The sequence below is a fragment of the Macrotis lagotis genome, chromosome 1, assembly GCF_037893015.1.
Source record: "Macrotis lagotis isolate mMagLag1 chromosome 1, bilby.v1.9.chrom.fasta, whole genome shotgun sequence".
In the NCBI taxonomy this organism is placed as follows: domain Eukaryota; kingdom Metazoa; phylum Chordata; class Mammalia; order Peramelemorphia; family Peramelidae; genus Macrotis; species Macrotis lagotis.
Window position 1 is genome coordinate 277692669 of NC_133658.1, and position 15440 is coordinate 277708108.

The 15440-nt window shown below is 39.6% G+C and overlaps 1 protein-coding gene across 8 annotated transcripts in view; it reads right to left on the minus strand.

Annotated features, from left to right (window-relative positions):
* EXD3 (exonuclease 3'-5' domain containing 3) overlaps nucleotides 1-15440 on the minus strand; it is a 441427-nt gene that overhangs the window by 203165 nt on the left and 222822 nt on the right. For all 8 annotated transcript variants that reach the window (XM_074210605.1, XM_074210606.1, XM_074210599.1 and 5 more), the window contains 4 exons: nucleotides 8308-8474; nucleotides 4162-4306; nucleotides 1693-1903; nucleotides 761-870 (listed from right to left, as the gene is read on the minus strand). In XM_074210605.1, coding sequence (XP_074066706.1) covers nucleotides 761-870; nucleotides 1693-1903; nucleotides 4162-4306; nucleotides 8308-8474 — 633 coding nt within the window. The remainder of the gene's footprint in view (nucleotides 1-760; nucleotides 871-1692; nucleotides 1904-4161; nucleotides 4307-8307; nucleotides 8475-15440) is intronic.

Here is a 15440-nt window from a genome sequence, read left to right on the forward strand (position 1 = left end):
GGGCTGAAGCTTGGGAAGATTTAGAGATCCAAAGGGACCAAGGGGAACTCTGAAAAAGGGAACTCTCACTGTAACTCTGTAACAGGCCATACAAAGGCCCTGAGACAGCAGATGGAAAGATTTTTTTGGTTTTTTTTTGCAAGACAATTTCATTTAAGTGTCTTGGCCAGGCTCACACAAATAGTAATATGTGTCTGAGGCTGGATTTGAACTCAGGTTCCTCTGACTCCAAGGTCAGCATTCTATCCACTGAACCACTTAGCTTCCTCTGAAATGGAAAAATTTGTCAGAAAACAGCCAATGGGTCACTCTGGTTGGAGAATGGAGAACATGAGGTGAGAAAATGTATGATTTGCCAAGAATGAGAATTTTGAGTTAGATTATAAAAGACTTCAAATGCCATACAGAGGAGTTTATTTTATTCTAAAAGCAAGTCACTTTTCAGGGTTGTGATGAATGTTACAGGTCAAGCAGTTTTGCAAACTTAACAGACTAATGAGTGTCAACATTAAGGTTTGTGAAATGCTTTCCCCATAACTACATAAAATAGATAATGCAAGTAAAATTTTCTCTCTTTAAAGAAGAGAAATTTGATGCTCAGAGGGGAGAAGTGTCTTATTCATCATCATACAACTAGGAAGGATCTGAAGCAGGATTTAATTCCAAGTCCACGATATGACAAAACATGCCTACATCCTCTGGCACAAGAGAATCTGTGTGATCTACCATTTATCATTGAAGAATGAAACCCCTTCCTCACCTGTTTGTCTACCTGCAGCAGGTCCAGGATCCCTTGTGCCTGCTTTTCCATATCTCTGAGGATTGGATATGTACTTGATAAGCTGCATAGATCTCCAGCCATTCCATAGCCTGAAAAAGTTTCTAATGTTATAAAAAGGAAACATTGGCATGTGTTTCATGAGGTTTATTGTCTTCTTTCTCACAAAACTTATGTTTAACCACATGTACCTGTGCCAAAATGTGACATCTGACCCCTCTTTCCAACTGTCTATCAATTATTTAGTCCTAAAGGAGAGAGGGGGAATCATGGTAAATGGTATCTTTATGTATAGAGAAGTCAGGATAGTCTAGGTCTGCTCCCGATTGAGTGAAGTTCATAGAATAATGATCAAAGTAACTGAAACTTCCCTGTGTTATAGAAAAGAAGCTAAAAAGTGGCCTGAGGTCAAGGCTCAGATTTGGTCTAGTATTTCCTGGTTGACCAAATTAGGCAGAAAAATCTCATTATAATTATGTTCTTATGGAATCAGAAAAAGAGAAGAAAATACTTTTCCTCACCTCCCCCTCCTAAATCCCAAATTCTAAGGTAGATTGTAGAGGGAGGCCCTGCTGGTTTAGGGAATTTTCTAATAGCTTCAGCAGATGAGAATCAGCCAAGAATCCACTTTCACAGTTAATAGCCTTGCAAAAGAGAGATTTTCTTCAGTAAATGGCCAGTTTTGAGTACATACTCACATATTTACTTAGCTATTTATTCTTCCTTTATTGATAAGAAAAGTAACACTTATGGAATCTGTCCAACCAAAATGGTAGGAACCTAGGAATCAGAAGTGGGTGGATAGAAAAGATGAGAAATGTAAACATTAAGTTAGATAGGGAGTTTTCAGGAAATAAAGGGAGAAAACACCAACTTTTTAAAATAGAGATTTTAAGCCCTAGGGCTATTATTACCTAGTTTTATAACTGATGGATCTGAAAAGAGCTTCCAGAAGAAATGACAAAGTTCCTTCTCCTTCTCTTCCTGGCCCAGTTTTGAGAACTGCAATAGGTCCAATAAGTAAACATGCTCCTTGGTGGCAATTTGTAGCACTGAGACCCGAGGCCTTCCCACCAATCCAAAGGAGGGTCTCCACTCCATGTCAATGCCGACTACCTGGCCAGGCTGCACAAGCAGAGAGAAGACAGAGTCTGAAGAGAATGGTCAGAAGTAAAGGGAAATCCCCACCCAGGGTCTCCTGGAGCCAGCGAGGCACTTTTCAACAGACTTCCCACCAATGATATCTATAGCCCTTTTCCTCTAAAGAGCCCAAGAAACTGTATGACGAAAGAATGTAAACTCTGGAAGGTTTTACCATGCTGGAAAGGCTTTGAATGTGAACCCAGTGACAGACTGTGTTTACAGAGGCCAGTCTAGTTATGGGGTAGAGAGGCTCTTCAGTTGTGGGTGACCATCAAATAACCTATGAAACAGAGAAGTACAAAATGGTCCTGAATTCTGTGTAATGATGGTAGCTGAATGAGGGAAGAGGGAAGAGAAAGAACGAAGACTCAGACAAGGGAATGATGACAACAGAACTCATGTAATGGTATATAAAAGAGGTGATTTCATGGGTGTGAGTTCTCTAACCACGGATGCAAATTAGAATCCTTCTTCACCTTAGAAAGTGATGGGAGGCTGTGAGTAGCTGAAGTGAAAACTTTTACCACCCAGTTATTAAGCTGGTGAAGGACTGTGAATTTCCCTGGGCAGCCACTCAGACAACAGACTGGCAGTTCACTGCCTGGGTTCTCCTCAGTGCCCTTCCTGCTTAGCAGGACCTGCCAGAGATTACACTTTCTTGGTATAGCCTTCAAGACTCCCAAGTCATTACCATTTCATGATGAGGCATCAGGGTCAGGCCTCTATCAAATTCCATCATTAAAAACTTTCAGCTAAAAGTCAGTATGATCAGGTAGAGAACGGGCAGAGATAAAAGAAGCCTCCAGCATTTGCAGTAGAGGTGGGGAGGGGAAGTTTTAGGAAAAGTCAACATAAGCAATGTTGGAATCTCAAGGCCACTTCTCTGGACACGGACAATGACTCTCCATCTCTGGGGGACCAGGGCCAGGCCACATCTCCACAGCTGAACTTAACAGAGTAAACAGAAATAACTTCTACCAAATAGCTGTGCATAGCTAGAGAAGCAGTTACCAAGCACTGGACTGGGTAAGAAAGGGTCTGATGAGGTTTATACCAGATTATACCAGGATTCCCACAATAATAGGAGCTGTGATATACAGTCTCCTCTTTTGGTTTAGCAACATCTCCTTTGAAAATTGCCCTACCAGTATTTACTTTGAAATTAAAGGGAATTAAAGTTAATTGTACTTTGAGAATAGCCCTGAGATAATTAGTGAGATACACCCTTGAGATAACTGGTGACACCCTGGGGAAACTAATCACTGAAAAATCTCTCCACAGGAATAGGAACTCTACTTACTAAGAGAAAAAAACACCCCCTTCCTGGCACAGGGTTTTGTTAATGCATAACAGAGGAGGAAATCTTGTTAAAATGGAAATTAATTCTTAGAAGCAATTTTGTATTCAAAAACATAAAAAATCAGCTCTAAAGAGGTTGCTGCTTTTGGTTTTTTGCTCCTGGTTATTTTCAGTTTGCATCATGGCACAATCAGGCATTCCTGAGGCCAGAGGTTCTTAACCTGAGATCTATAATAGCTTTTATTTTTGATATTTTGATAACTGTATTTCAATATAATTGGTTTCCTTTATAATCCCATCTATTTTGATTTATGTATTTAAAGCACCATACTGAGAAGGAACTTTTAATCCACACCACAGGACCAAAGATGCATGGATCCACACAAAAAGAAGTCAAGTTCTCCTATCTGGGACAGAGGTTTCATGGCACTCATGGCATTCCATGATTCTAGGAAAGTTAAATCCCTTTACCCTAAGGCATTTACAATTGGAAAAGTCTACTCTAAAGCTAGCAAAAAGCACATTGCAGTTATAGGTGTGAATTAATTTCAGTATTCAGAGATTTTTTTTATAGCTTGAAGAAAACATCATATTAAAACATGCTTGAAGAATGACACCACTCCTCTTTCAGGAATCTTGCATGGTTAGTGCCTCATTGATGATTACAATAAGGGTTTCATTCAGGATAGAGTCTACCTGGGTCTGTCTCACCCAGGAAATATTTCACTGAAGCCCCTGCCTAGCTTTGCCCTCCTTAGTAAAGGGTCTTTCTAAAGCTCTACCAAGGCTTTCATCAGTTTCCATTTCTTCCTAAAACTCAGCATTCAAGCATGAGAGAAATGATAGTTAAAAACTAAGATATAAGCCCATGCTTCCCTCTTGGCTCCCATTATACCAAAAGTTCTAGCTTTGGGTCTGTCATGGTCTGAAGAATGGCTTACCTGAAGTACCACATCCCTGCACTTGAACACTTCCTCCCAGGTATGCAGGAAGTGAATATTTTCCCTGGCTATGGGTAATTGATAATAATAATCATTCTTTTTGTCCATTTTAGAATCATAGGTCCTTTCCTTTGTCACTTCCACCCTGTAACATAAAGAAAATAAAATAGTGAACTGAGCAACATATATCCTTTTTTGGGCATGACTACTATGGATTTAGAGATGGGGAATCATCTGATCCACTCTACATTTCCACAATCTTCTTGCAGCTCTCTCTTTTTTCTAAATGTCAGCAAACAAGATTTAAGGTTAAAAGAGACAGTGATCCAACTGTTGCTCTCTAGCCACAGTTAGATATATGAAGGCTGACAAAGTCTTTGGGGCAGATAAGACCATGGAGAACAGAACTAAGCTAGGGACAGATCCTGACCCAATCACATGAGGATGAGATAACTGGGAGCCCAGTGAAAGTAAGAAGGAGGGTCAGATCAGAAATGATGGGGCCTAGGGAGGTGGAGCCAAGATAGCAGAGTAAAGGTAGGAATTTTCACAAGCTCTCCTCAGACCACTCCAAATCTCTTTAAATAATGACTCTAGCCAAATTCTAGAGTGACAGAACCAACAAAAAGACTGCATGAAACAATTTTCCAACCTAAGATTGTTGCTGATTTGATTGAGTTTGATATTGCCTGAGATGAATCATAATTCAGAACCGAGAATGCTGGTGTAGAAAGAAAAATAAAGATTTATTGAAAGAAGTTACAACACAAAAGAAAGTGATAGAAAAGTTAAGAAGAGTTTAAAGAATAAAGCACGTGGTTGAACTGGTCAGGCCAACTGACCAGGGTTCAATGGGATCTAGAAGATAAAAAAAGAGCAAGCTTCCTCCTCAGATCTTAAATTCTCCCCCAGAATCCATGGAAGGGGTGGTGACAGAGGTGACCCAAGTCCCACAGGGTCTTGTATGGGTAGTCTTGGACTGTTTCTAGGGCCTGCCTCCCTGGCTGCCCCTCCAAAAGAGAATGCAATCTAACATCAGGTTGAAGGTGGCCTTCATTGCTTCTCAGACTTTTGGCTAAGATCAAGTGTGAAGGTGGCCCTCAGGCTGGGGCCTAAAGGATAAAGGAAGAAGGAAGATTCCCTTAACAATGCACAAAATTTGTCTCCAAACACTCCCTATGCCCATGTTTCTCTGCATCAAGATAACTTGGAAGATCCTGGGGGAGGTCTGTTATATTGGGGTTAGAAAGAGGCACAGCACAGTGCAGGCCACCCCCAGTGAACCAGCTCCAGTCATCCAGGAACAGCCTGCCTTGTGCCTGGGTCCCTGGGGGCACCGGAGTTGGTGGCAGGAGTCATGATTTCCAGACTTCTCACCCCAAGGATTGCCAAGGACAATTGGGAAGGGCAGTGGGAAAACTGCAGCATGTGTGGAGACCAGCTTAGGTCAGCTCAACTCTAGCCCTGGAACCAGAAGCAAGGCCTGGGGAGTTGCCCAACAAGGAACCACTGGACAGCTGCTTCCAGAACACTCAGTCCACACTGGTAAGGGGGCAGGGTGATGGCAGAAGTCTCTCTGCTATCCTTGGGGCAGGACTCTGGCTTTGCCCATAAAAAAATTCAGGTTGCAGTATGGGGTCCCAGTCTCAGGAAAAGGAGCTTTCTTCATAGTTCCAGGATAGAAAGGAGAGTCTGTGGTCATCTACTGATCAGGAGAGCAGTCAGAGCCTTTCATAAGACCTTGGAGGAAATGAGGTCCCTGGGACAGTTGCAAAACCATCAAAACTTTGGGACAATGCATCTTTACTCTGGAAGCTGAGCCCCACATTAACAGAGTTAAAATCAATTCAAAGGCTGGGGAAATGAGCAAACAACAGAAGAAAAAAATCCAACCATAGACAATTACTTTGGTCTTGTGGAGGATCAAAATAAACACTCAGAAAAAAAACAAAATCAAATCTTCTGTGTCCAAAGCCTCCAAGAAAAAGATGAATTGGTCTCAGGCTATGGAAGAGCTCAAAAAAGATTTTGAAAATCAAATAAAGGAGGTAGAGGAAAAATTGGAAAGAGAAATGAGAGCAATGTGGAAAAATCATGAAAACCAAGTCAGCAACTTAGTGAAAAAGATACCCCCCCCCAAAAAAAATACAGTAGAGAAACAGTGGGGCCTGGAGCAATAGATTGCTAAGTCACAAAATATGACTTAGAGCTAAAGTGGCTAGTAGAGTAGCAGAGTATGTTAGTTATCCTAAAATAGGATTTAATAGCTGTGTTTTGGGGTTTTTCTTTTTTGGCAGCTCAATGTGGTTAAGTGACTTGCCTAAAGACATACAGCATTAAATGGCTGAATCCTCATTTGAACTCAGATCCTGATTACTCCAGGGCTGGTGTTCTATTAACTATACCATCTAACTGCTCCAACAGCTGTGCTTTTTCAAATATATTCTCTATTTTTAGAATACAGAGTTCAGGGAGAGCACTACAAGATGGCATATGGGTTCTCTAAATTATTAGTGTAAAATGTTTTATTAAGATGTAAAGTTTCAGGGCAGCTAGGTGGCAAAGTGGATAGAGCACTGGCCATGGAGTTAGGAAAACCTGAATTTAAATCTGGCCTCAAACACTTAATAATTGCCTAGCTGTGTGGCCTTGGGCAAGTCACTTAATCCCACTGCTTTAAAATAAATAAAAACAATTTTTAAATGATGCAAAATTTCTATCTCCTGCTCCCTGAGGTCTACCCAGATTGAGCCCTTAACTGAGAGGTGTAGAGGGAGAAGCACAAGTCTTGGAGGAGAAAGATGTGGACTTCAGTTTTGGCTCCTCCACTTTCAAGCTATGAGACTTTGGGCAAGTCACTTATACTCTCTGTAAAACAGGAATAATAATGTGTACACTACCTAATTCTTACCTCTTAGGACTTGTAGAAACCACACTTGGTAAATTGTAAAGCACAACAGAAATGTGAGTTGACATTACTGTGGAGAGCAGTGAGGTAATTCCTAGTCCCTAAAAACACTAAGGGGAGACACATCAAGAAGGAGACCCTAAGAAAGAGATCAGCACCACAATGAATTGTTATATGGCATTTTAGATGTGGCCCAAGCTGAAATGCTGCATTTAATCAGTTAGGAACCTCTGAATTGACATGCTATTTAATTTATAAACAATAAATACTGGGACCCTGAGGAGCTCTCAAATTTCTGCATGCCTATGAAGCCAACCTTTTTCATTAAAGGAGCCAAATCTCCACTGGTGAAATCTGGTATGAGGTCTTTTTTTTTTTAATTTAGGTTTTTTTTTTTTTTTTTAGGTTTTTGCAAGGCAAATGGGGTTAATTGTGTTGCCCAAGGCCACACAGCTAGGTAATTATTAAGTGTCTGAGGCTGGATTTGAACTCAGGTACTCCTGACTCCAGGGCCAGTGCACTATTTATTGCACCACCTAGCCAGCCCTCCAGACCCACTCCTTTTCAGTTTCCCAATTCATCCCATCTCCCCCTCTACTGCATGTACAGCTCTTCTACTTGCTAATACAAACTCTTCTCACCTGTATCTCCAATCAGATATCACAGTATTTGAATATTTCCAAAATTTTCTCCTAGCTCCTAGTTTTCCTCCTCTGTAGGATATCTCCCATCAAATCCCACTGATCAAATACCACCGGTGCTAAACATTTTAGTTTCTTTTTTCTCTAATTTTAATCATCCCAAAATACAGACTACTAAGAAGAATATGAAAAATGGGAATCAAATAGAAAAGAAAAAATATATTAAACCTCCTTAGTTCCAAGAACAGGGTCATTGCCAATCTTAGGGAGTCAATCTAAATTGTGCCATTTAAAATATACCTTCACTTTGTCTCTGTCTTGTGGCAAGTACAGAGACAGCAACAATGGCACCTTAGAGATCTAAGAGAGTCTAAGCAATTTCCTAGGAGAATCCTCCATGAAGTAAAAAAGTAATACATCTATCTAAAGAAGTCAAAGCCTATTATGGAAATAAATGTCTCAGTGAACTAAAAAAGATTTCACTGGACAGAGATATGTAAAGCTGGGATTTGGAAACTTGAGACTTACTGCTTGAGACTGACCGGGACAGTCGTGTACTTGCCACAAGACAGAGACAAAGTGAGATGAGAGTCTCACCTCCCCTGGTGTTGGAGTTCATGCATCTTCTCAGTCACTTTGGCAGGCAGAGATTCACCCGAAAGGTGATAGTACAGAGCCCACTCAGCAGCTGTGGCGACATCACAGTAACTGATCAGCAGCTGGATCAGCTGTTCTTGCAGCCACAAATTATCCCCTACCATGTTCTGAAAAAAGAAAAGGATTAATAGATATAAGAAGCTGAAGTTTAACAAGCCTGTTAATTTTTTTTTTTTTTTAGATTTTTGCAAGGCAAATGGGGTTAAGTGGCTTGCCCAAGGTCACACAGCTAGGTAATTATTAAGTGTGTGAGACTGGATTTGAACCCAGGTACTCCTGACTCCAGGGTCGATGCTTTATCCATTGCACCACCTAGCTGCCCCCTGGATTTTTAAAGGGTGGGGGAAGTCATAAAGAAGAAACAACTATGAAATTATCTTTATTGACATATAAGACAACACTGAAAGCAGACCTTTGCAATCTGCAGCTGGTGCAAGAGGCCAGATATAAAATGGGATGCCAAAGGGGCACTATTAGTCCCACATGAAAATTAAAGTGTCTTTGGCACTGAATGAGGCTTCCCATTAAAGCATCATGATGTCAGGCTACTTTACAGTTTTGGATAGAGGCTCATAGCAGCCAGGCTCCTGATACCTAGTTTGCATTTATGAAATTCTCCAAGTGCTCCCAAGGGGAGTGACATTCCTGATAGTACCAGGGAACTGAAACCCTTGTCAGTCTCCTCTCACATGAATCATCAAACAAGATCTCCTTTGCTTTTCCCACTACTGGTCACGAAATCCTCCCCATCCCTCCATCTTCTCTCACTTTCTCTCCCCAATTCTCTCTTCATTTCTCTTTCTCTCCATCTCTCTCTCTTCAACTATGTTCTTTCTTCTCCCTCATCTTTATAGTTCAGAGGAAAAATATGAATGCATAATACCACGTGAAGAAGTAATGAGACCACACAGGTTGTAGGAGTAAGGACCTGCTTACATGGATATGTAAAAAGAAAAATCTGTCCTATTTTTTAGTTAGTTACTTAAAACACAAGAACCTACTTTGCACAGAATATAGTGTGGCTTTAGGTAAATCCTGCCACTTTTCAGGGTCTAATTTCCCTCATATGCGAAATAAGAAAGCTGGATAAGATGATCTATGAAGATATTCCAAGCTTTTTACAATTTTATTGTTTTGTTTTTAAGGGGATTTTTTTGCAAGGCAAATGGGGTTAAGTGGCTTGCCCAAGGCCACACAGCTACCTAATTATTAAGTGTCTGAGACTGGATTTGAACCCAGGTACTTCTGACTCCAAGGCTGGTAGCTTTATTCACTGCGCCACCTAGCCACCCCTAGATGCTTTACAATTTTAATGGGCAACAAAGGGAAATCCAGAATTTGATTCTGGCTCTCATGTGCCTTACTTTTGAATACAGAGATAGGATAGATACATATGGAAAAGACTGAAAACTTGCCACACTGAAAAGACAAAAACTACCATGGTGAAAATTTTTAACTCATCAGTGCCAAAGGAAATTGAGGAACAAAGTGATTAGAATTAACTGGGGCTAACCAATGAAGGAATGTGAAGAAGAGGTACACTTTAGGAAGGTTTTTCAGGATAGAAAAGGTATAGGTTTACAAAAAAAAGATTAAAGAGGATTCTAAGTTCATGATAGAGCATGATAGAGTTGAATAGGACCAAACTTTTCTGTGCCTTATCTTTCTATAAAATAAAGGATCTGGGTTAGATAACACCCTAAGGCTTCTTCCAGCTCTAAATTAATTTTCTGATGATCTTAGATGTGACAGAATACCCAGAAAGTCCAATGATGGCAGGAAGAATGGAGAAAATCAAGAGAATTGAGGGTGAGAAGAATGTAGGGGGATGATAGGGAGAAGGTAGTGAAAAGGTAGTTTGAAAGTTTTATATTTGGTGAAGAATTAGATACAATGGCCAATAACTTGACAAGAGCCTTGAGAGAAATGATAGGAGAACAGGATCATTGTGGCCACCCTTTCCTAAACTTGATTCAGGTCCATTCTTGTCCTTAAGGATGGTGACCAAAACTTTCCTATGGTTTTGGTGGGAGGTGAAGAGTGCCTTCATGGTGGAGGGGATAACTAAGAATGGAACAGATACACAAGTAATTAGCTTGTGATTGAATTATCTCTCAGGCTTCACTTATTACCATGTAATTCAACTTTTAAAAAACTTTTCTTAATCAATAAAGTTTTCCAGCATTATAAATCTTCTCTACAACTGGCTTCTGAATCCCTTCTTCATAATTCTTGTCATTTTTAAGTTTAAGAGAATTTTTTAGTACCAATTATCATCCTTTTCTGTGAATCTGAAATATCCATTTTACTTTATTTTTTTTATTTATTTATTTTATTGCAGTTGCTTCATTATGGAGCTTAGTTCCTTCATACTTCAAACTACCTCTTAGTTACTCATAGCTTTGGTTTGTTTTCTTCAGTTCTGTCTAAAATGCTTCCAAATTGTGTGTGTATATTTTGAATGCTAACTTCAGGATAACAATTGTGGCTTTGAGTTGGACAGTTTGGTTGAAAGTAGTTATCTAAGGGGTTTTATAATAAAACTGCTTCTGGTATTTCTCAAAGGTACAGGATATGAGGTATAAAAATGTTTCATAAAATATTACCTTATAAAGTTGCAATGAGTGTAATACAGATATTGTCAGCCTTGGACTTTGGTGGCACTGACCCTAGTCAACCAAGAACAGCTACATGCTCTTCTACAGGCTATATTTCAGTAAAGCCACATCCCAGCATCCCTTCCCTAATTCTGAGTACAAATCCTAATCACAATAATGGTGTGTGTGTGTGTGTGTGTGTGTGTGTGTGTGTGTGTGTGTGTGTGTGTGTGTTTGTGTGATTCAGATCAGTGAAAGAAGAGACATTAAAACAGGAGGTATTTTTCTTAGAACATTCTAAGTTATGCAGATTCTGCATCCAAGGGACAATAGCTTAATGCCAGGCAAACCCTGTTGGTGAAGGAGACATTAATCTCTGAGGAGCCTGTGATCAGACTCCTTACTCTGCCATCTCACAAGTGTAAACAGAGTTTGAATGTTTGGAATGTGGCCAGGGCCATTGACTTGCATTCTTTAGATTCCTACCATGATGGAAAGGTGAGAAGTTGTCTTCCAGTTAGACACTCCATTTCAAATCAGGAAAGAAATCTATTGGTGGCTCAAGGATTTTTCTTTAGAAGAAAGAAAAAGCCTTACAAAACAGCAAAGAGATGAAGGTGGAGAGCAGAGAGAAAAAGGCAAATTAAGCTAACTGAAGGATTTCCAATGGACCCAAATCTTCCAAAACTTTGTGATATATAAAAATGGGCAGAACAGAATCAACTGACCTAGTTAACCTTGATAAATGAGAAAGCTTTTCTGCCAAGGCCCCGGTTTATATCCTTCTTCCCCTATATTCATTCCTCCATCCAATTTAGCTCAATTTAAACATTTATTAAGCATCTACTATATGCAAGATGCCAGCCTGGGCCCAGATAACAAAGATGAGATGCCCGACTGGGCCTGGGAAACAAAGACACAAATGGAATGCCCTCAATAAGCTTACAATCTACAAGGGTAGGGGAGAGGTGGGGCAGGTAGAATGGCATAATACAAACAGAAGTAATTATAGTATAAGAAAATTGAGAGGCAGTATAGTATTGTAAACAAAGTGCTGAACATGGAGGTGGCATATAATAATTGTGTGACCATGGGCAAGTCACTTAGCTTCTGAGTCCCAGACAACTACCTGAGATTACCAACTAAGTTATAGACAGGTTGCATTCAGCATTGGTGCATGGTTCTCAAGGCCTCCAAACCACAGATAAATGACATTAAGGGACAAAACAATCACACTGAGGCTGGAAAGGTTCCTGGGACCCAGGTTGTGTAGGTCTTAAATGTCATGTTAAGAAGTATCTATTTTATGCAATAGACAATGGAGAACAACTGACATTTTTTGAGCACCATGACCATGTTTCTAAGGAGTCAGTATAAGGAAAAGAATAATGTGCCAGGTAATGTGCTAAGTATTTACAAACATCTCATTTGAGGCTCACAAGGCCCCTAGAGGTTGGTGGTGTTCTTATGCCCATTTCACAGTTGAGGGACCTGAGGCAGGAGATAATTAAGTGACTTGTCCCAGGGTCACACAGCTAGGATGCCAGGTCTTCCTGACTTCTTGAACTGTACCACTGAGCTGTTCTGGCATGTAAGGAAGTATACCCTGGGGGTGGTGCTGACATTGCCTCCCTGAGGATGACCTTGGGGAAGTCACGTTCCTTTTGTGAGCTTTTGTTTCTTTATCTGTAAAATGAGAGGGAAGAACAAGACCATCCAAGGCCCCACCTAGCTCTTAAATCTATGCTCTAGAAGCCTACTGAGCAGGTATGACTTTTTTTTTTAAACCAGGAAGGGTGGTTCTAATAAGGAATATAACTGTCCAGATTTGTGTTTTCTTAGATTACAAAACAAGTCTCTTTCTGTCCTGGTCAGAGCTGAGCCCCATGTTGGCACTTCACTGGCTGGTGTCTCTTTGTCTCAGCCACGTGTGGTACCTAACCACTTCAGAGAAGATCCTCCATGCTGACGCCACCCCCCCCACACTGTCTTTTCCATCCTCCAAACAGCCTTGAGCCTTTCCAGGCTCTCTCCTCCCAGGGTCCCGGGTTCCCACATGGACTACAATACATGGAAACTCCCTCACATTCTTCAGGATATCCTTTGCCCTTCCTGTCCCACCTCTGCCTTGGCACCCAGGAGGCAAGTAAGCTATTCTGTGCGTTCTTTTTCTCTCTCTCTCTGCTCAAAGCGACATTCTTTTGCACTGAATCACCAGCCCACTAGATTTCTTGGTCATTCCCTTGAAACAGAAGTCCATCCTAGGCTAGATGATTTCCAAAGTCAGGCCTAATACCAGATGTTGATGCTGGACATTCCATAAAGAAATAGGAACATTTTATTTAGGATCTTACTCTTGCTTCCTTACTAGGGTGTTTCAGGAGTCTGTCCTCTATCAGTCTATGACTAAACAAGTTTATCAAATATATATTGTTTATTTTATCTGCAGTACTTTCAATAACCAGGGACTGTTTGTTGTCATAAAATCAAACCAATCACACCAATATTCTCCTGGCTTTGTTACATGGTTGTTAGTAATAGAATACTATGATCAAAGGGGCAAGTGATCTAAATGTCAATAGAAAAACATGGTGAGCACATAAGGCTGAAAAATTAATTAATGAAATATATATATATATATATATATATATATATATATATATATATATATATGTCAGCAACAAACTGTGTATAATTGGAAATAGAGGTAGGCTGATAATGAAGCATGAATGAGAGTTAACAAATGGATAGCCTGAGTGCTGTATGCTATCAATAAACTACTGGAAAAAAATCCCAACATCAGAGGAAGGTCTCCAAGTTTTGGAATACAAACTGTGGAGGATCTATGAAAAGACAGACAAGAAACATACAACTTGAGTAAAAATAATGTATTATGATCTGCACTGGCAGAGGATACACCAAACAAATGAGATCATGTATCTGTAAGAATACTGAAATAAGCATGAAAAATAATGAATAAAGAGCCATATTTATATGGTCATTTTTTTAGGAAGGACACTAATAATCTGGGATATGTCCAGAAGTAGGAGACTAGAAACTATGTCATACAAATATCAGTGAAAAGAACCACTCATGTGGTCTGGAGAAGAGAAGACTTAGCAGGAATCAGATAATTGTGTTCAAATAGCTGAAGGGCTACATATAGAAGAAGTAGCTTTGTTCTATTTGTTCCCATAGGGCAGAACTAGGAGCAATGGAAAGAAGTTGAAGAAGACAGATTTGTGTTCCATGAAATGAAAAACTTTCTAAGAATTAGAACTGTCCCATTAATAATAGGCATGCCTTCAAGAAGAAGCTAGATCAACTTTATCAGAAATATTGTCGAAAATGAATATAATTAGGAGCAACTAGGTGGCACAATAGATAGAGCACTGACCCTGGAGTCAGGAGGACCTGAGTTCAGATTTGACCTCAGACACTTAATAATTACCTAGCTGTGTGGCCTTGGGCAAGTCACTTGACCCCATTGCCTTAAATAAATAAAATTAACAAACAATATCAAGATTCTTCAAAAAAAAAAGAAAATGAATGTAATTTTTCAGTTCAAATTGAACTAGATATCTTTTGAAGTCCTTCCCTAGTGCTGATATTCTGAAGTATAAATCATCTCTATACAACTTGTATTCTGTCTACTAATGACACTGACCTTGCCTTCTATCTTTAATTTTAACAAATATTAAGCACCTCTTATGCAAAAAGCAAAAATAAAATACAAAATAAAAAGTATATGATTGTCTCTACTTTTTTGGGGGGGTGAGAGAAGTGAACAATAACAACACACAGATAAATATCTCTCAAGTATATTTAAAGTAATTTTAGGAGGATAAGAGCCTCCAAAATTGGTTGAGGGGCAGACATTGTAAGGGTCTTCTAGTTATGGGAGTCAGCCCGTGCAAGGGCACAAATGTGGAAGACAGAATATCATGTACAGGAAACAAATGATTCAATGTTATTTCCATTATTTACTAAAGGCCTAAATTAATCTTTTCATCTTAAGACATTTCTCAGTTCTTTATATACTTTAAAAAATTCACAGAATCTCACCACCTTACACATCTATTAGATTGGTTAATATGACAAAAAAGGAAAATGATTCAAGTTGAAGGAGATGTGGGGAAACTGGAATACTAATGGAAACTGGAATTCATTGTTGGTGGAGATGTGAACTGATCCAACTACTTTTTGTAGAGACAAAGAACTGAAAATAGAGGGGATACTTATCAATTGGGGAATGGTTAAAACAAACTGTGGTATATAAAATGTGATGGAGAACAATTGTTCTGTAAGAAATCATGAACAGGCAGAATTCAGAAAAGTCTAGAAAGACTTACATGAACTGATGCTGAGTGAAGTAAGCATAACCAGAAGAATATTGTACACATTAATAGCAAACACTGTGAGATGATCAATTATGATGAACTTAGCTCTTCTTAGCAGTTCAATGACCAAAGACAA